At 35.1% G+C, this 20,925-nt stretch overlaps 1 protein-coding gene across 1 annotated transcript in view; it reads left to right on the top strand.

Moving 5' to 3' along the window:
- MYO6 (myosin VI) overlaps positions 1–19,320 on the top strand; it is a gene marked incomplete at its 5' end in the record, with an annotated part of 37,621 nt that extends 18,301 nt beyond the window's left edge. The window contains 9 exons of the mRNA XM_010018167.1: positions 1,217–1,425; positions 1,795–1,873; positions 4,173–4,333; positions 7,041–7,070; positions 7,523–7,561; positions 10,882–10,985; positions 12,336–12,467; positions 17,478–17,696; positions 18,979–19,320. Of these exons, the coding sequence (XP_010016469.1) occupies positions 1,217–1,425; positions 1,795–1,873; positions 4,173–4,333; positions 7,041–7,070; positions 7,523–7,561; positions 10,882–10,985; positions 12,336–12,467; positions 17,478–17,696; positions 18,979–19,178 (1,173 nt within the window). The remainder of the gene's footprint in view (positions 1–1,216; positions 1,426–1,794; positions 1,874–4,172; positions 4,334–7,040; positions 7,071–7,522; positions 7,562–10,881; positions 10,986–12,335; positions 12,468–17,477; positions 17,697–18,978) is intronic.
- Positions 19,321–20,925: the final 1,605 nt, after the last annotated feature.

The raw sequence follows: 20,925 nt of genomic DNA, 5'->3' as shown, positions 1-20,925 counted from the left end.
AAAATTACTTCTGAATGTAACTGAAGTGATTCCTGGCTGGGTGCATGCATTTAGACTTTGATAATATTATCTGTGTTTCAAAACTGGCGCTAGGGAATATAAAGCAAAAATGCATGTTGATATTGTGAGAAAAGTGTTGTTAATAATTTGCTTGTTGCTTTTATTATTGGAATATGCATATTAGCAGTGTTTTAAATTAACTGGGGCTGAAACGTATAAGCATTTATCAGAGAGTGAAGAGATTTAATTCTGCTTACGGGTTTTCTTCAGACTTGGTAGTAAAGAAAATTCAGCTTGCTGATTATGCTTCAGGATCTATAGTTCTCAGTTTCTTTCACAAAAGCACACAGACAAAATTAAAGCATGCTGGGATTTATAAATGTTAGAAAAAGAATCGATGTGTTGAATTTCCGTTTCATGCAATATTATAGCTTTCCTAGTTTACCATATTAAAATTTTTCTATTTAAAATCACAGTTGAAAAGATGATAGAGTTAACTTGTCAACTTAGAGCTCTCTTTTCTAATAAAAATAAGATAATTTGATCATCATCATGAGGTACCCTCAGGAAGGGTCAGCAAACATCCCAAACTGCAGTTTTATTAGTATACCTCAGTGTGAATTGTAAAATGAAATTAAATTGTAGCTATTAATGAGGTTTGAAAACATATGTAGCAAAGGTTATTGTTGTATTTTCAACCTGTTATTTGCTACTAATATCTTTTTAAAAAAAGTTAGTCACAGCACAGTCCAGTACTTTTTTGGATTGCTAGCACACATAGTAAGAAAAACTATTCTGTGCTACAACATAAAAGGCAGAGCTGTAAATAACCACTCTAGCAGCTAAGAACATGAAACACAATGCACGTAGGAGGCCCTTAGTTTTCATTTTAGCATGGCAGGAATTAATTTTTGTTGCTTAAAACTGCATGGTTTAAAAAGCAAAGGCATGTTTTAAAGGGAAGTCATGCTTAATTTCAGTGATAAAATGGAGATTAATTTGTATGGTTTTATACGAGAGAGGAGAGTAATGGATCTCCAGGATTTTAGGAACAAAGAGAAAGCTAGTGTTCAAGCTCCCCCAGCCTAAAGTGCATATATAATTTAATTGTGCTACTCAATACTCTCATTTCACTTAATATTTTTTCAATATGCATGACTTAAAAGTGAAGTACAAGTGTAAAAGAATATAATCCCCTCATTATTTAATTTTGCAGACCACTATAATGACTAGGGAACAGATACAGAAAGAATATGATGCTCTAGTCAGAAGCTCAGAGCAGCTTCTGAGTGCACTGCAGAAGAAGAAGCAGCAAGAGGAGGAAGCAGAGAGGCTACGACGCATCCAGGAGGAAATGGAAAAAGAAAGAAAGAGACGTGAAGAGGAAGATAAACAACGAAGGAAGGAGGAAGAAGAAAGACGTCTGTGAGTCTTGAATAAGTTGCAGGTTACAGAATAAGAAGGAAATAGGAAAGGCACTTTAATGAGATCATTTTTCATACTCCTGTGCTTAAAGTCACTGGGATTGTACACCTGGTGCGCTATGCAGTGTCAAAACATTTCCTTTCCCAGTGATTTATAAGTGTAGTCATAATAAAGCATGGAAGAAATGATATGATGCAGCTGGAAATACAGATAACCTTGGAAAGTTTCTTGATCTTAAATACAGTGTCCTGTCATGAGGACTGTACTGACTTCTGGATTACCATTCAGTTTTCTGGGGATGCTTTCCTGTCTCTTGTTCACTTGCATCATAATAACATACTTTCATTTCCTCATTCTTTTTTGTAATAGGAAATCTGAGATTGAGGCAAAGAGGAAACAGGAAGAGGAAGAGAGGAAAAAGAGGGAAGAGGAAGAAAAACGTATTCAGGTTAATATTTTAGCTGTGTGGTGGTTTGATTTTGGTTGTGTTGTTTTTGTGTTTGGTTTTTTTTTTTGTGTGTTTGGTTGTTTTGTTTTCTATTTAAAAAAAAAATAATCTTTTTCACAGCTTAGGACCTCCACTAACAGCTTCATTTTCTAAATATGTGCCTGAGAATCATATAGCAGCATTGCTTTAGTAGTAAATGTAAAGCACAAATCATAATTAGGGCATCCCAGATCATCTATTTCTAATTTGTGTGCAAGTTTAGGTCTTCTGAGCAGAGGTGCATTTGCTTTTAAAGGGTTTTTAAAGTTATTTTAAAGTTAAAAATACACAACAATGGAGAACCCTAGTTTAGCCTCTGAAATTTTTGCCAATGTTCCATGACAGGCAAGTTTGGCACTCCCTTAGTTGAAATCATGCTTGGACCTTGGGCTGTGTCATGTACCAGCTTAACTCTAAACACTTTCAGAATATTAGTAATAATGAGAGGATACAAGACTGTCTCCAGTAGCCCCTTTGGCTACATTCACGTAGAATAAATACGTGCAGTTCAAACCCTGCTCCTCCACAACCTACCCCTTGATTCCTGACTCTTCTTGCTGAGCCCATCATGAATTCTCACTCTGAGGTGTGTTTGGTCCCTTTACCCTCGTGTTGCTGTTGTGTTTGAGATTGCCTGGGTCAACTAGGAGAGCAGTTGTAGAGAGAAAAAAAATCTTTTCTGTAAGGGCAGTTGTAGCAAACACAGAGCTGTGGTCACTGATACTTAGACTCTTTTAAGCCTTGGCCATGATTAATCAGAAGCAGAATTTTTCTCCTATATCTTGTTAACCCTGGAGTTAGCCTAGCATTGCTTATCCTCCTTTCGTCTGCATACTCTTTTCTATCCACTCATCCTTATTCTGGATAAGCAATTCACTGGAACTAACAGAGAAATTATATTCTAACTTTGTTGAAAAATGAGTCTTTCCTGTTACTGGCTCTGAACTTTAACAGCGCTACCAGCTTGCAGAAGTTAAACATAAAAAAGAGTAAGCTTCTGTTTGGTTAGTCTCTAAATCATTGCTTAGAGACCACTGCAGATGTGCCTACTGTCTTCTGAGAAATTCATAGAATACGTTTGCATTCAGAGGCAGTTTAAATGGATTAAACTTTGTCCACTGAGGAAGTAAAATCGCCTGTTGCCAGAAGGTTTAAAAACTTGGTCTGCTGGCACTATAGGGACCATCTTTATTTATGTTTCTTTGTTTCTGAGATGTGAATATCTGCAATGCAGAATGTAATTTACACTTTTACTTAGAAATGCTGCTTGAATACAAAGCAGATAGGTAATCTAGTAGGATATTTCTTTCTTTTACATACAGTTATTTACTCGTTATCTGTCATTCTGGTGGTTGTTCCTATCAGCTAATCTAAAACGAGATTCATGGGGTAAAGTCACTGGTGTTGCTGCATTGTGTTAGTGGTGCAAATTCTCAATGATGAGTGGGAAGTGACTTTGTCTTCTTTGTTGGCTTTTGGGCACCAGGAAAGGTACTGCTAAGACTTGAGGTGTGTGACTTTCAGAAGTATGAATTGGATGGTTGCATTTCACTTACTATGTGTGCAGGACCCTCTGTTAAATAATGGTGATAAACTGTAATTACAGTTTTACGCTGCAGAGGCAGTATATCTGGGTTGATTCTGCGTTGCAGTAGGGTGGACTTTGACCATTTGCTTAAATTCAAAGCCAGATCAGGTCCACAGAGGTTTCCAGTGTTTGACTTGATCCCTTTTCAAAAGGAACCACAGACCAATATGCAAAGCAATGCCTATTGCAAAGTCCTGTAATGCGAAGTGCAGAGTATCAAGGGAGTATTGTGTTAGTGCTATGGAGGAGTAACCATATTGCTCTGTATCATGAGTTTTAATGAACCTAAAAACTTTTTAAGTCTGATATTCATAATAGCCAACAAAAAGCTTGGTGTGTTTTTTAAGTAAGGAATAATTGATTGGCACTTTAATTTAAAGACATAATACAAGTGGTGGACAATAATTATTTGATAAACTATACAAAAACTAAGATGCAGTCTGTAGCTGTTTTGTTTTTCTTGGGAATGCTGCTACTTGGCAATGCTGCTACTTTTTCAGTTCTGTAAATTTGTGTGTTTTGAAAGCTGTAAATACAACACTTGGCATATTTTATTAATCATTTGCTTACAGAGCATTTTCATAGAATGGTTTGGTTTGGGAGCAACCTTACAATGATCTAATTATTTTGGTTTTGATTGCATAAGATTAAAGATGTGTTTTTATGAAACAGGCTGAAATTGAGGCTCAGCTAGCTAGAGAACGAGAAGAGGAAACCCAGCACCAGGCAGTGCTTGAACAGGAACGTCGTGATCATGAACTTGCAATGAGAATTGCCCAGAGTGAGGCAGAACTCATTAATGATGAGGCTCAGCTTGATTTAGGATTGCGCAGGTATGGGATTATTTCTGTCTCTTGTAAAATTTGTTTTTGCTTAGAAACTTTCTCCATTTTTCATCTTGCTACATCAATGGTTTAGTAGGTGCTTGTGAATATGACTGCAGTTCTCTTTTTGAATTCTGGCAAGGATAGTAACCAATTTAAATTATGATTTCTATTACTCATTGAAAGTAGTGAATGGAATTTCTTCAGTGGTAAGTATCAAATATGCCTTTTCTGGTATAGTAGTAGTAGTTATATCGGTGTCATGATTGGTAAGTTTTTTAAGGTGTAATTAATATATTTAACATAGATGGGTTTGAAAATTAAATGTTGTCTTACACATTTTTTTGTTTTATTTTGTGTGAATTCTGTCTCAAGAAGTGCTTGGCTTTTGGTATACAGATGCATGTTGCCTGCAAAGCAAGAGCTCTAAAGGATGATGCTTTAGAAGTAAAAATGGTACTTATTGGTCAAATTGTATAAGGATGCCTATAAACATGATCACATCATTGGTGACTTCATTAGTGCTAGTCTACCCAGTTTGTTCTTGTTGAAGGAAGGGGTGTAAGAAAATCCCAAGTGATTCCATGAAATTCAAGCTTCCAGATTTCTTCTCTTTGTTACTCAAATTTTGTCTAGGTATTTACTTTCTTTAATAACTGTATGCCTACATGGGATAGCTGGGTAATTCTTCCCCCCCCCCAATCTGGTTTTTAGATACTTCCACTGTCGTTTTGCCCTCAGTTATGAAATAGCTGTCACACTGCCTCAGATAAGACTTCGACATACTCAGTTAGATGTCCAAGTGCTTCACAGACAGCATTCTGGAGATTTTCATACTTTACCTGTTTGGATTGTGGTACAATATTCTGAAAGTAAACTCAAAGTCATGCTAGTGCAGCAACCTAGGCAGAGTTTTCTTAAATGTGAAAGAAGGGAGGCAAAAGGAAGGAAGGACTCGGACAATTCAGTAACTTTTCTGTCATCTCTAATCTCCACAGTGTTTCCTACTGCTCATTGATGATTCTGGTATTTGTCTTTCTTGTATAGTCCCAGGATGGTCATGAACTAGCCATCCTGATAGTTACAACTGCCAGTTTCTCTCTACCGTGTAGGTAGCAGTAGGAGCATGGAGATGGTTTCCTGAATGATTGGAGAGTGCAGAATGGTTTGAGTAAGTTAACATGGTGATGTAAATACTTTCTTGAACAAGATAATACATAAATCTAGAAAAAAGTAATAGAGAGATTTTTCTGCTTATTATGAGAGGTTTTTAGCCATTAGCAAACTTTTTCGCTTCTGTTTCTGCAGTCTACTTCAAAGAGTTTTAAGCATGTTCAAAAATTGAAGAAAGTGCTTTTAATTTCCCCTTTGATTTGATTTTGTTTTGGTTTGTTTAAAAACAAATGAAAACATTCCCCAGATGCCAATGCCTTCTATTCTACTGCAGGAATTTGCTAAAAGAAACTGTGGGAATTCTTCTCTGAAATTAAAACTATTTGTTGGTTTGAACAAAACACATAATTTAATAATTGAAATATAAATTTCAGGACTTACTTTAGCTGATGGCAGTTAAAATTTTACTAGAGTCTAAAGATGTTATATTCTGCCATCTTCTGTATTCGAGACTTGCACGTTACCATATGATACGCTGTAATCACTGTGGCTTTTATGTATGTGTATTTCCCTTTTCTGTTAAATTTTGCTTTTGTTAGATAAAGCAGGTATCACTCCGTACCAAATTAATGCAGTGTAACTGGTTCTACAGTGTTTTCACACAATTTTGTAAAATATAATTTCCTGCTTATACGTTGGCATGAATAAAAGGGTGTTTTCCATTGTGCTGAACTATCTGTGGAGTGGAAATAGCAAGAACAAGGTGAATTTGATGTGCCACTTTGAAGGAACTCGTTTGCTAATTTTTAGGGCACACGTGATACTTGTGCATGGTGACATGTTTGAAAATGGGTAACCTCTACTTCATTTCTTTTTTCCTTAATACCTTGCTCCGTTCATAGCTGTTTAAGGCTTCGTAAGTATTAGTAGTTTCTCTGAAAAATATGCTCATTGGCTGTCAAAGAAGAGTTGTTTGTTGTGGCAGTAGATCCAGCATTTTTTATTTGTGCTTGTTCTGTTCTAGATACGCTGACCTCTCCTAACTCCTTCCAATTGTATTACATATCCACAGTATGAAAGCATGTCATGGGGATTTACTTCACCTAGGGGTGAATTAACAGAAGTGCTTATCACTTAAATAAAATATTAGTTAAATAGTTAATAGTTAAATAGTTAAGTAATAGCCATGGGGTTTTTTTGGTTTGGGGTTTTTTTTTTTGTCCTGTTACCAGAGTACGTACATGAGGATTGCTGTTATTTCTTATGGTGTGCTTATCCAGGCATAAAATACAACAGTAACATGTCTCAAAATCTTTGGTTTTGAAAGATGGGGGGCAGGAAAAAAGGGTGGCGAAAGTTTTCACTTGTATGGTTTTTTCAGATTATATTAACTTTTAAAAAATAACACTTGTGATTGAATGAAGAAGGTGAAGAAAAAAGGTTTACATAATCCTGTTCCTTGGTAAAATAAATAAAAAAATCCTAAAATAGTAAATAAGATCTGAGAGAGCAGGAAATACTATGACCCACCTTTTACTTCTTCACATTATTAGCAAGGTAACTAGGAAGTAGTCTATCTAACATAAATATCTTCTATTTGCAGAGCCGATGGAGCAAAGCTGCAAATGACTGCGTATGGCATTTTTTTCTATTTGAATTCTCTAATAGAAAAAAAAGCAATACTAATTAATTCAAATAAAATTGATATTGTCCTCTTATTTACTAATACCCCATAATAATCTTCAAATCGATTTGTAACACCTTACATCCACTACTTTGCTGGTGTATAATAAACAAGTTAATAATCTAATATACCTAATAATATCTATTTAAAGATTATTATATAATTAGTGTAAACATTTTCACATTCCATCCATTTTTCTCTGCCCTGTGTGATTTATTTCTCTTTGGGAAATCAGGACTGTATGTATACATATTACAATGGAAAGGGATTTAAAGTAAGTAGCCTTTTGTTTTATGCCCTTGAATTAGCTTCAGTTTGGGTGGCAAGAGACTTTCACAGTTAAAAAGGCTGGTTTTATATTAATATGTCTGGTTTATGCTTATTTATCAATTTTCTTATAGGGAACAAATGGCAACAGAAATGTCAGAAATATTGTCTAGGTAGGTGAGAAGACAACACCGAATGAATCAATCATTTTATAAAAAGAAATCACACATGAAATGGGTTGAATTATTTATGGAATGAAAAATACCGGAATCTGGGCGGGTTTAAGTGCTAAGCAGAAAACAAAATTATTTCTTTCAGATAAATTTCCTTTATCAACACCTTTTTTTCAGCAATTATTTTTCTGCTATTTTAACTGATTATATATAGAAAAAAAGAATAAGAATAGTTCACGTACCCTGGTATTTTGTGTTCTGTTCTCTTTTCACCTTTCTTATAATGATAGTAGCAAACTAGGCTCCACATCTTTCGAAGGAGTGTTTCTACAGATTCACCACTGAGTTAATGAGGTTATTTAATGATAATGTAACTGTTAGTGCTGTTAATAAGAAGATCTTCAAGTTATAATTCCCTTCAAATAAAAGCAGTTTTGAAAATTAGCATGTTAAAAGCATATTAAAACCTCTCTTAAGACATCTAAACAAAATCCCCTTCCGAGATTTCTTGAATGCTAATGCAACATTTTACACACAATACAGGAGGGAAGGAGAATGGAGGTTTTGATCTGAATACAATTCTACTGGAACAGTCTCACACTAGTTTCTGTTAGAATACTAATTCTCTGTTGAAAGAAATTGTTATAATGTCTTCCATATCAGTGAGTAATTAGAAAGTATTTTGTGCAGCTTGAGGACAGAAATAACCTTTTGACATTCATTTTCTGAAGCTTACATAAGAAGTGAAATTGTTTAGAGTTTTAAAAAATGTATCTCTTGTTAAGCAAGGTACCATGCTGTGTAATGTAGTCTGCAGGTGATCGGTCTCGCATGATTGATGGATTTTCTAGTTGTAGCGTTGAAAATTGAGAATGCAGCTGTTAATTAATTTATTTCTTGCAGTGGTATTTTAAGAATAGGAATGAACAATGTTGTGTGTAATTAAGTTTGCATGTGAATTTAGCTGGCTGCTTTATATTGCATATATTGACATAGTTCCAATAACAATGACCAATTCTTAGTGTGCAAAAGATCACAGAATTTTGGGGCAAAATCAGAGGCTCTGTGTTTTGATTGAATTCAAGATACAATACTTCTTACTGCATGCTTGTTTAGCTTTATTTTTTTTGCTTTTCATATACTTGGAATTTTTGACTTGAGACTGACAATTCATTTTAAGTCTGAAAATACTGTTCATGATACTTTGTCAGATTGAGTGGTGAAAGATTGAACAGTGAAGACTGATTATCAAGTATGATCTGCTCTTACTGCCAGACTGTTTGCTTAAAGTCATGTAGAAAACAAAAGAGTGATCTGCAGAGTGCAGAGTAGCACTGGAATGGAAAGACTAAGCCGTTCAATTGGATTAGCATTCTTAAAGATTACAAGTTTAACCAGAGCTCTTACAGCCTAGTTCTGCTGCTCTAAATTATGTAGCAAACTCTTAGAGTGGAGTGTGGTGTTGCTAAATAAGGAAAATCCTTAGGATTTGTCAAATTAGGTTCAAGAAGGTTAGAGACCAGGCAATGGAAATTACCTTTAGCAGCAATCCTTTTATGTTGTACAGGTATGCCAGTAATAACAAAATATTAAAATATGTGTTTTAAAGGAGACTGTGTAGTGATTTGTTTAACACTTATGTGCAGTGATTAGGGTGTTCCCCTAAATTAGGAAGAGTTCCTGTCCCTCAACTATGTACTGATTAGAAGTCAAAGAGGTAATTTTTCATGTCAGACCTCTCAGACACCATAACTTGAAGCTGTGTGTTGAGTCAGATTAGTGGTATGAGTAGGCATAATTAAGCTGAAGCTGCAATAAACAGTAAGATTGTGTATTTTTAATTACATTTGGAGAGATGGTTCAGTTACTATTAAGAAGAACATTTGGTTAAACAGATTGTTTTATTCTGTGAAACTTAAATTGCCTTTGTTAACGGCTTTCAAAACTGCTACCTCTATATGAACTAGTAACTAAAAAGGGAAAATAACATCAAACTTCATAAGACCTTTATGGAAAAATAAGATTTAAAATTATATTTATTGGATTATAAATGCTGCAATAATATAACAGTCCCACAAAAATACTGTGGCACACACAGACTTTAAATAAAGAGGCCCAGTTTCTTCTGGTTTTCTCTCTTGTGAATTTTTAGTGTGATATTGCATCAAGTATCTTGCTACCCTGTTAAATACCTAGTTCATTCTGAATAAATCCTCTCAGATCCTGAAAGGTAATTCAGTTAGCCTCATGTTCTTAGTCAGGGGCATTAGCAGAGTTTGGTAAAATCATGTGGCTGTTCTTGAATTCCTTAGTGTTTAAAAAGTATTCTGACCATCACTGAACGTTGGAGTGTTTTGAACTTCATTTATACCCAAATAATCATGGGAGAGTTCTTTCACTTCTCATCCATATAATTTTTAACGAAAAAAAATAATAAAAATAAAAAATAAAATTCAGGTTTATCCTTTATATGGGTAACCTTACACATATTGTTAAAGATGATGGAGATTTTTGTAGTAATTTCTCATTTCCTTTTGGTGTTGACTTTGCATACTACCTACAAAATGAATACCTTTTGTCTTTGAAAAACGCTGTTTCCGGATGAATCTTTTTATACTACTCAGCCTTTGTTCTGAGAGTGGTCTTTTTTTATCTTGATACCTCTTGATTATTTCTTCTTTCCTCCCCCTCCCTGCCCTCCCCGCTGAATAAATATTGCTGTTATCAGGCAGCTAATTTATAATTAATACAGAATTAATTTGATTTCTTCTCTCAACTTAGACTTCTGTCAAAGGATGGATTATTTTTTCTAGACTTAGAACAAGGATTTTGTCCTAATCCAGTTTTAAACAGCAGAAGAAATGCCTTTTCTTACTTGTTGTCTACTCCAGAAATAGTTTTCCTCATCTGTTTTTTGAATGAACTAAAAATGTATATATGGCTACTCTTTGTTGCCTGTATTCTGCATTTTGACTAGTACTAAGAAAAATGTACATCAGCATGGGGTGATGTACACATAAATAGAATATGTATCTTTTCACACATAAGTGCTAACTATTAATGAGAACTCCTTTTAATGTCTAGGCATCAGATCAGGTTATTATATGATTTTGGATGTAAAAGGTGCTTTCACTTTCTGTTAATCATTTGAACATCTTGAAAAGAATATGATACATTGCCTTTGAATTCAATCCCTCTCCTGCTGATTTTCATTGTAATGAGCATGTTGCAGTGTTGATCATGGGATCTGTTCATCCTGTTGTAAAAAATTCCTGTTTCATACTTGAAAAAATGCATTTATATTTTTTAAATAATTGCAGGGGTCCTTCAGTTCAAGCTACAAAAGCTGCTGCTGGTACTAAGAAGCATGATCTGAGTAAATGGAAGTATGCAGAGCTTCGTGATACAATCAATACGTCCTGTGGTAAGTTTGGTTTGGTTTGGGTTTTTTTTCTGATTTGAGAAGTCAAGTTGTAATTATATGAAAGTTGTTACTTTTTTCCTATGACAAAAATGAAATCTTGCTTGTGAATTTTTTCAGGTTTGAATGAATGTCAAATTAATTTTAAAAAATTCTATTACCCTAAAGGAAACAGCAAACTTAACCTATTTCCATATTGATGAAACTGAATTTCCTTTGTTACCTCCCTTACTGATTGCGTATGTGTGATGTTAAACTGCTTGCGCCATGAAATACGCATTGTAATTTTTTAATTAAATTGTCTCAGTTTTCTGTATTTCCACAAAGTGAATAATGGTTGTTGTGCTTTACCTAGAATTTGTGTGTTGTAGGAAATGTTTTGCTATCACTTCTTGGTGTCACCAAATCTCAAAGAAGCAAATAGGTCATGTAAAGCACAGGATAAAATATTATCTGCCTTAGATGTTCAGATTATTATTTAATTTTCAAAATGTGTAACTTAATTTGTGAAGTTCATAGTTGGGACATTAATGACTTTCCTCCCAATGTTATGAAGATTGAAACACACTAATTATTACTTTATTAAATATTACTGTTTTTTCGTGCTTCTGACAGAAAGCAGTTGGTTAATTTCTGTTTTAATGTAATTGAGAATTTCTCCATGAATGTAGAAAATAGAAACAAACCCATTCTCTTCATTAGTATTTAAAATCTGAAGTTAGCTCCAAATTCTAACTGTGTGTCTATTGTTTTTACATCTGAAAGACTGGAGCGGTGTTTTTAGTGGTACAGTAATACTTGGTGCTAATGTGTGTTCATCCCTAGTGAAGTCAGTCTGAATACTCTTAAGATATTAATGAAAAAGCCTTTCAATTGTTCAGTCTCTTAGTATGATGAAATTCAGAAAAATTAAAGTATGCTTAAAAAAGAGGAAAAAGAACCTAGATCTGAGCAGTCACGTTGTCAATTTGCTTTTCTTTCAGTTGCAGACATAAAGTTCAGCAGAAATTTTATCTGTTTCTAAACTGTTTGACTTGTGATAAAGTCAACAGACAAATTTAGTGAAGTGAAAATTTTGTTTGTAATATTTCACTGCTCCACATCTCGTTGTAGATCAGCTACTTTGGGGAGTGCCATTACTCTAAAGGTGAAAATGATATATAGCACTAAAGGGACTTTCTGGGCCATAAAATACAGGTGCTGTTGCTACAGAGAATAAGAATTTATTATATGATATAACATATTAGTATTAAAACGTGCTCTAGAATTCTTCACCTCAATATAGAAAACCATTTCATAAATTATGTTTCCAATTTTTCTCACTTATCTCTTCCTTCCTTGTTTTTGAGACAGATATTGAACTGTTGGCAGCTTGCAGAGAAGAGTTTCATAGAAGGCTAAAGGTGTATCATGCTTGGAAATCCAAGAATAAGAAACGTAATGCAGAAGCAGAACAGCGTGCTCCCAAATCGGTTACAGACTATGGTAAGGAGAAACAATTTTGTGTTTGTAATATAATTTTGGTGACAATATGCCAAAGAAAATATTTCTAGAATGACTTTCGGGTTTGCTGAGTTGAAATACATTGTTGGGTTTCTTTCAAGAGTATTTTTTTATTGATCTAAGGTAAATATTTGAAAAGATGGGAACTGGCAAATGCTTTGCAGAGAGTACTTTCAGGAGACCCAGATGTACTGAATAGCTCTCCCTAAAACCTTTTCTCATACCATCTCACATCTGTTAAAAATAATTCTTGATTTGCTATTTCATGGCATTTGTGCTAAATGATAATTTTCCATTTACGAAACTGTGGTTTGCATTTTGAGACTTTAGAGACTTGTTTTTAAGGTTGTTTTGAACTCTCTAATTAAAAATGTTGTTTTCTGAGGGTAGTTAGTGATAGTTCAGTACACAGAATTACACTGAAGGGTAGAATAGAGGTTCTAAAAATAGTTAAAATCATAGAATTGTTTAGGCTGGAATAGAACTTTAAGATCATCAAATCCAACTGCAAACCTGGCACTACCAAGTACACCACTAAACCATGTCCCTAAGTGCTACATCTCCATGTCTTTTAAATACTTCCAGGGCTGGTGGCTCCACACTTCCCTGCACAGCCCATTCCAATGCCTGACAACCCTTTCAGTGAAGACGTTTTTCCTAATACCAAACCTGAACTTCCCCTGGCACAACTTGAGGCCATTTCCTCTTGTCCTATCACTTGTTACTTGGGAGAAGAGACTGACACCCACCTTGCACCCATCCATCCAGCCTGTACAGATTCCACTGTAGACCCTTTGTACCCTGAATCAGGTCGACACTCCTGCCCAGCTTGGAGTTTTCTGCAAATTTACTGAGGGTGCACTCGATCTCCGCATCCAGATCACTAATGAAGATACTAAGCAGAACTGGCTCCAGTCCTGAGCCTGGGGGAACACCACTCGTGACTGTTCTCAAATAGCCCATTTACCACAGAACTGCATGTGATTTATTTTTTTTTTGGTGCTCTAAAAAAACAGATTGGAAGGAATCATTCTCTGTTATGTAATATGCTATTATAGTTAGAGTCCTGACACAAGTAGAAGTGTTGGTGATAATGTTTTTTTCTTGTTATTTTATTCTTTTGCAAGGTATATATATGTAGGCACAGATGGAGATACTTTTAAAAGGTGCCAATAATTTCCTCATTTGCAGTACTGTAAGCCTTATATACTTCAGGTTACATTCTCTTTTTTAAAATCCTATGAGTGTTGATATTGCAATTTTTGATTCTGGGATGACAAGTTTTGTGTAATCCCTGCTTTCTTATTAGACTGTCATTCTGCTGATTTCACAGATGGGTGTTTATTGTCAAAGCGGTGCACTAATGAGAATGAGCGAGTGCCTTTCAAATTCAACAAGGAAGTGTAGGAGTTACTGTGTTTAACACTGCCAGACCTGAAAATTAGGTGCTTGGTTTCTGGAGCAGTATTTGCAGAGTGAATTGTTACTCTCTTCCCATTACCCACCCTTAAAGTCCAGTGATTGTCTGCTATAAAAGGAATCTAAAAAATTAACAGAATCATAGCAAATGGATATAATAATATAGTTGGATCTGTCCTGCTGTTTTCCAGTTCCATGATTCTTGTGTTCATGGCCACGCAGTTAATGGGAGAGGCAGAGGAAAGGGAAAATGGGGAGAGATGCTCTCCCCAAAGTCCCATTAGCCTGGGATTAGAGTATTGTCCCAGGACATGGGGGATACAGACCCAAAGGGGCACAGGTGCCCTAGTTACTCTCACTGTTAGTCGTTACACAAAGGTGTCTCCTGCCCCTTGATTCATTTACTGAGTTATGCATTGCTTGAGCATTACCTGAGAATTTGAACTCTTCAGGGAACTTTGGTATAGATATATGGCAGGTCCTTGTGGCCTTGTCTACTAACATGGTTTTAAGTGCTTAAGAAAATTTATGGTTGAAACAGGAGGAAAAGGGCATTTGAAGTGCTTCTGCAAAGTGGTAAGTTGCTCTAAATTTGAGTTTTGTCTGGGGTTAAATACGTAAAATAAACATTCATGCATGGTATTGCCAATGGGGGAGTATCTGACAGCACAAAATCTTTGGGTTTGTGCAAACAAAGCTTGGAATATTCATATTCTCATCACAGACATTTACAGCATGCTTTCAATGTTTTTCATTGCTTTTCTTTATTTTTCTTGTATTCCTAAAGAAAAGTTAGAACATTGCAGTTCAGAAGCAAATCCATGATAGTGACCTTTAGAGATTCCTGTTAGTGTCCAAAGTAATTCTTCCTATTGCAGATAATTGTACTACATGGGCATTTCACATCTATGCATTACAGTGATCTGAGAAGGTAGTAAAAAGAAACTCTGATTTCTTAGCTGTTTAAGCTAAAAGTCTTTCAGGCGTGAATGGATATGTGCTTCAAGTAAAATAGTTTCTTCCTTCTGTCTTTTCACTGATGTTGTATAATTTTACAGGTATCCCTTAATTAAGTTCATATGTTCATTATAGAAGCTAAATTTTGGTTTGCATATTATTACTGGAATAGGCAGATTTGGTATTAATAGAGGTCTGGAATTTTTTTCCTAGCAGAAATGTCAAAAATTAAAAGAACTAGATTAATTACTTAGCAGATTTGTTACAGCAAGCTGTGTTTAGCGTCTATACAACTGAGGTTTCATAACAGGCATTGCAAATCATTGAAGTAATCAATTCCAGAATTAAATCCTGATGAAAATAGAAGTAGTTAGATATCTATGAGACTTGAGGAAAGGAGACCTTTTATATATGTCTGTGAGCAGAAAATGAATAAAATACTTACCTCAACATCTGTCATTATTTTGTAGCTAGAATTTCCATTCGTCTGTCATCAGCATTGGTAAAAAATGTTGAGGTAATGAAACAATAACTTATAAAGGATCAGCACTTTTAAGTTTTGTTCAACATGTAATATTTGTTCACAGATTTTGCACCATTTTTGACCAATTCACGTAAGTGGGAAGATGGTTATTTGAGCTAACTTTGAAGAATAGGAATACTTGAGAGCTCTATACTAACATTTATTAATCCAGTGTTTTGCTACACATATATGTAAAATTTAATTGTCAAAAACCAAAATAAAACTAAACATGAAAACCCATCTATTTAGCAATTTGGTAATGTTATTCAACTGATGGTAATTGCATGTTAGTCTAGTAGTTTACGAATGTACTACTTAATGACATCTTACCCATCTGAGTAGTCATGGGCAGGAAGAAGAAATAACCTTTTTATGTACATTGTTTTAAGGTATACTTTCTTTTTTTTTTTTTCCTTTTTTCCTTCCTTCCTGCCCTTCCCCCCCTGCCCCTACCAAGAAATACTGTGCTTATTCTAACATTTTTTACCGTCTGCACATGACTTTGTTGTAGCAAAACTCTGGAATCAAAATAACAGCTACTTTTCTAGCACAGAAACTAACATTCAGGTGATTGTTTCTTTTGTTACATAGTACTGAAAAGTAGAAGCTATCTTGGCTGCTTAGCATTCCTGTCCTCTAGATTTCTTCTTGGATTTAGGTATGCACAGGTGTAGAAACCAGCCTTAGCAATTACCATTGCAGTGCAAAAAGCAAAAGCACTGATCTGCTGTGATAGATGTTCAGACAATTTGCAGAAAATAGAATTAGTTTCTTATAAACTGTAAAGTATGTCTCCCTGTCTGTTAGTCTTGTTCATAACTGTAAAAATACATTATTAGAAGTGATAGCCATTTTTAGTTTATTAGATTTTAGCTCAAAAATTAGCTTGGCTGCTTAATAGGCAATGGATGAAAAACGGAATTAACTTTCAATTACGCTTTTATGCTGAAACATGGAACTGTTAATACTGATTATTTTCTTTGTAGAGATGGCAAAGGTTCATACTCAGAATTTCTTAAACAGGGTATATATAGCAACAGTATTGTAAACCACTAAAACAGAATCAGTAATAAATTTTTGCAGGAGGCAGTTATTAAAGTAAAGGATCTTGGTTGTAAGAGTGTTTACAATTTAAACCTGATTATGATAGTATATACATAACATTAAGACAATTGATCAGATGATAGGTTAACATAAAGCATTTGCTTTTATTCAAAAGAAAGCTTCTCTCCTAAGTCTGAAATATGTGGGTTTCTGAGGGAGTCCAAAAATGCACATGGGAAATGTTTACCAGAAAAGTATATGAGCTTTAAAAGATTCTGTATAACTGTCTCCTCTAGAATTTTGGTCTGTTGATCTTAATGATCTGAAATAAATAATTTCTTTAAAAAAGAAAGTAATCAGAGAGTAGTTCTAATCAGAGAGAGTCTAGGACTCGAATCTAGGCAAAAAGTTATGTTAGGAGGCAGCTTTATAATAAGCAGTATTTGTTGTCGACATTTCTACTAACAAATCAGTAATTTCTAACAGTATTACACACCCTTCTGTGTTGACTTTCAAAAACCTTCAAGTGGTGCTTTGTATTTTTGGAACTGAAAATGCTTCTTTGCTCTGTGACCTTGTTTTGCAAAGAGATGGAGTGAATGTTTCTGGTTAGTAAGAAATTTTATATGTGAATTTTAAGTTTAAATACTGATTTAAAGCAGCATGTGTTATTTTATTCACTTTGTTTTGTCTAAACATACCTGATGCCACTGAACAACCTACAGAGCAACATATAGATGCAATAGTTAACAGGAACCTTTCCTCACCAGTGTTGTAGTTGGAGTGATTAAAAGAGTGCGCGTTATAAGAGATGGGAAGACTCTTTCGGCTTAATGAGACTTCATGTGACCTTGGATTCAGAGAGAATCTCTTAGGTTTTGGAGAGTTTGGTTTGTTTTTTGGGGTTTTGGTTTGGGTGGGTTTTTTTTCTTACTTCTTTGATGAATCAGGCAAGTCATAATACAGTTTTCTTGTTTTCTATTTTTTTTTTTTGTTTGTTTACTTCTTTTCTGGGTGTTTTTGGGGTTTGTTTTGTTTTTGTACGATAGCTCAACAGAACCCAACCACCCAGCTACCAGGCAGACAACAGGAGATTGAAATAAACAGGCAGCAGCGTTACTTCCGCATTCCCTTCATCCGTCCCGCGGACCAATACAAAGATCCCCAGAACAAGAAGAAGGGTTGGTGGTATGCGCATTTTGATGGGCCGTGGATTGCTCGACAAATGGAACTTCATCCTGACAAGGCACCTATTCTCCTTGTAGCGGGTTGGTATTGAGAGCAAAATTCAGATGTTGAAAAGGTTCAGAGCTGATAACTTTAGAAGAGGCTGATAATACAAGTTTCCCACATTGTATCCTTATTTTTACATCAACAGTTCTTGTCTATGCAGAATGTGAGGATTTGGGACTGCTGTTAATAGTGGCCAAATGTTACAGAATATCCCTTGGAGATGTAACTGATCATGTGTTTTACTTGTACATGTACTTTAATCTGGGAAGTCATAGAGTGGGAATCCAAATGTGAATTGCTTTATTATTAGGTGTCCTCCGATTATTCACAGGAGACGGTGTGAAGATAAAACATCACAATTTATCTGGGAAAGTTCTACCCATCATTGCACTGATTGTTTTTTAGTCTGCTTTGAAAAGTTACAGCAGTTTGCACCAAAACAATTTGTGCATGTGATATATTGTCTTTCTGGTTTCTTTAGTATGATGCTGATAGCAAATTGATGCTTTTGCCACGTTTATGCTGCCTAGTAGGGGAGAGCAACTTTTTAATCTTAAACGTCTAAAATACTAAATGTGTCAATGGATAGGTAGAGATTCATCTGGTGATGAAATGCCCCCTTCTTTTCTGGAGGATAATAAAAGGGGAGAAAACACTGGAGAAATGCTGTTTACTGTTCTGTGTTTTGAGGTTTTTTTATTTAACGTAGAGACTGCGGAAAAGGCCATAGCCAATTTGTTTAGCTTCAAAGTGATGCTTTGCTAGCAACAAATCTTCCTTTGTTTTCTGCTAATTATTTTTAATAGAATTCCAAATAGCAACTGTGCCTGTTCAATGTCAAAGCCCCTAGCTAAAAGTAACACTGCCGTCATGAATGTCACATGCAATGGATCGCCTATTAAAAGTAAGATTAAAATATAGTGAGTGAGCTGCACTCCTTATTTCATTGGATTCCCTGTGTCAGTCCCATTTGGTAAATACTGCTTATTTAGCCTGGCAGGCTGATAGATTAAGAATACTGGCTACTTGATCAAAAGTCTCAAGTTCTTCATTGCTTTGCCTCTTTTAAACAAAATAAATAAGAACAGGAATTTACTCTAAAGCTGCATAAAACTCAAAAGTAGGTGTAAAACAAATGCGGTTTTCATCCTGCAGTGGATTTCAGTGGATATATCAAGATGCTGATCTTCTCTGCTTCTTTCCTTTGTTCCTTTTTGCTCGCTTTTTGGGAAATCTAATTAAGAAAGATCTAATCTTTGTTAATGGGACGTTTGAATGATATAAAACCTTTTTTTCTTTTTCCCTTCACCATTTCAGGTAAGGATGATATGGATATGTGTGAGCTTAATCTTGAAGAGACTGGCTTACCTCGAAAGCGAGGTGCTGAAATTTTGCCGAGACAGTTTGAAGAGATTTGGGAGCGCTGTGGAGGTATCCAGTATCTTCAGAATGCCATTGAAAGCCGACAGGCTCGCCCTACATATGCTACAGCTATGCTGCAGAACCTGTTGAAATAAATGGTCATTTTGCACAGTAGCGTTTGAGAGAACCCTTGCCCCTGATACAAAGGGAAGAGTTCCTCTGCACTACAGAGGACGTAAACATTCTATAATCATATTAGAGATGTTTAATATAAAGTGAACAGATTTTATTAATCATGAGGTTTGTTAATTTGTACTTTATGATGTTTAATTTGTGTAGTGACCTTCACTAGGTATGAGGACCTTGAAGAAACTTCAGTCAGTGTAGTTTGTTGCGTTTTGTTTATATGTTGCATTTTCTTTAACAGTTTCTGTTATAACTCTTAATGCTTGGGTACATATTGCTAAGAACTGCATTGCAACCACCTTTTTGTAAAATCCCACTTTAAAACACTGAGTAGTCAGCTTCAAGTGGTGGCCTAGTAAAGAGGATATGCTGTTTGTAATAACTGGAATCGTGAGGCCTTAGCTTTGACTTCTGTTCTGGAGAAGTTGGAGTATACTTTTATATAATCTGAGACATTTTATGTCCTGATATGAAAACTGGTTAGTGTCTGTATTTACTGACTTTTTCCAGAAAATGATGGGAAATCCTCCTAAACTTGAGACCCATAAATTCCTATTTAATGTGTTCTCTGTCTTGGTTTAAGAGACATGGGTTTCTGTACATTCTGAGAAGAGCATTCATATATGTCAATACTGTGTGATATTGGAGGTACTCAAAGAATGTACTGCTCATTAGGGCTTATACCACTTCTCTCTTAGCTTCTTTTTCTTTTTTTTTTTTCTCTTTCAGTACAAATTTCCATATACTTTTCTTTTCTTGACCAACTTTCCATTAGGAATTCTTGAACAGTTTGTTTATCCAGGTAGTGTAATTTCAATATATTGTTCAGAACTGTCCAAGACTTGTATCTGGAGGCATATAAGATTCAGGATAGCATAAGGGAAATATGTTCAGCTTTCTGGTGGCAGTATAATTTACCTGAATATAGAGGCCTGAGCCTCAGAGATCCTGTTTATTTTAGTTGTAACGAGATGCTCAAGGTCTGTACCTTCTGTAGATTGTATAAAACTTTGGTCCGATAACATAAGGCATCATCTTAATACTATGTGCTGATGAAATAGCTACAATTTTTTTTTTTTAATATCATAGTGATTCAGACACTGGGCTTTGTCTTAATCTCCTCTGTCGAGTTTCATAGCTTGCAACAGTTCCCTTATTAAGCAGTTTGTTGTGGAAGTTTTTGTGGGTTGGAATTATTAATTTCATACAGTTTTAAGATGCATCTTGTTCACTTATGAAAACATTGTTTCACTATGCTGGCCATTATTTCAACAACTTAAACGCGATTATTTATTATCTCTGTGATAGGAACTCAAAACATAAGTTGCTTGATGTCCAATTACTTATTCAACTTGATGTCAAAATGAACTCTTTATGAATTGACAAAGTTTGCTTACACTATAGAATAATTTCCTCGCTGTTTATTCAGATTGAAACCTCTTGGAAACTTAAGTATATTTATGCATTTAAAAACTGAATTAATAAATTTCTCTGTAGCACAGAGAAGGCTCCCAATCCATACATCTTTTCCAACCTCAGATTGTGCTTGCATGCTACAGTCTGCTTTTTGTTGTAAATGCACCCCTTACTGTCATACGTGTGGAGATACTTGAGCAATGCATATGGGTCCGCTGCATCAGGGAATCTCAGCTTCCCCTGCCTACCCACTTCACTCTTTGGTTATGTGTTTTCAAACAAGAAAATGTTTTCATTTTA

This window comes from Nestor notabilis, unplaced genomic scaffold (genome assembly GCF_000696875.1).
Source record: "Nestor notabilis isolate BGI_N333 unplaced genomic scaffold, ASM69687v1 scaffold11787, whole genome shotgun sequence".
NCBI lineage: Eukaryota > Metazoa > Chordata > Aves > Psittaciformes > Psittacidae > Nestor > Nestor notabilis.
Note: the sequence above shows the minus strand (reverse complement) of the source record. Positions and strands in the feature narration are given on the sequence as shown.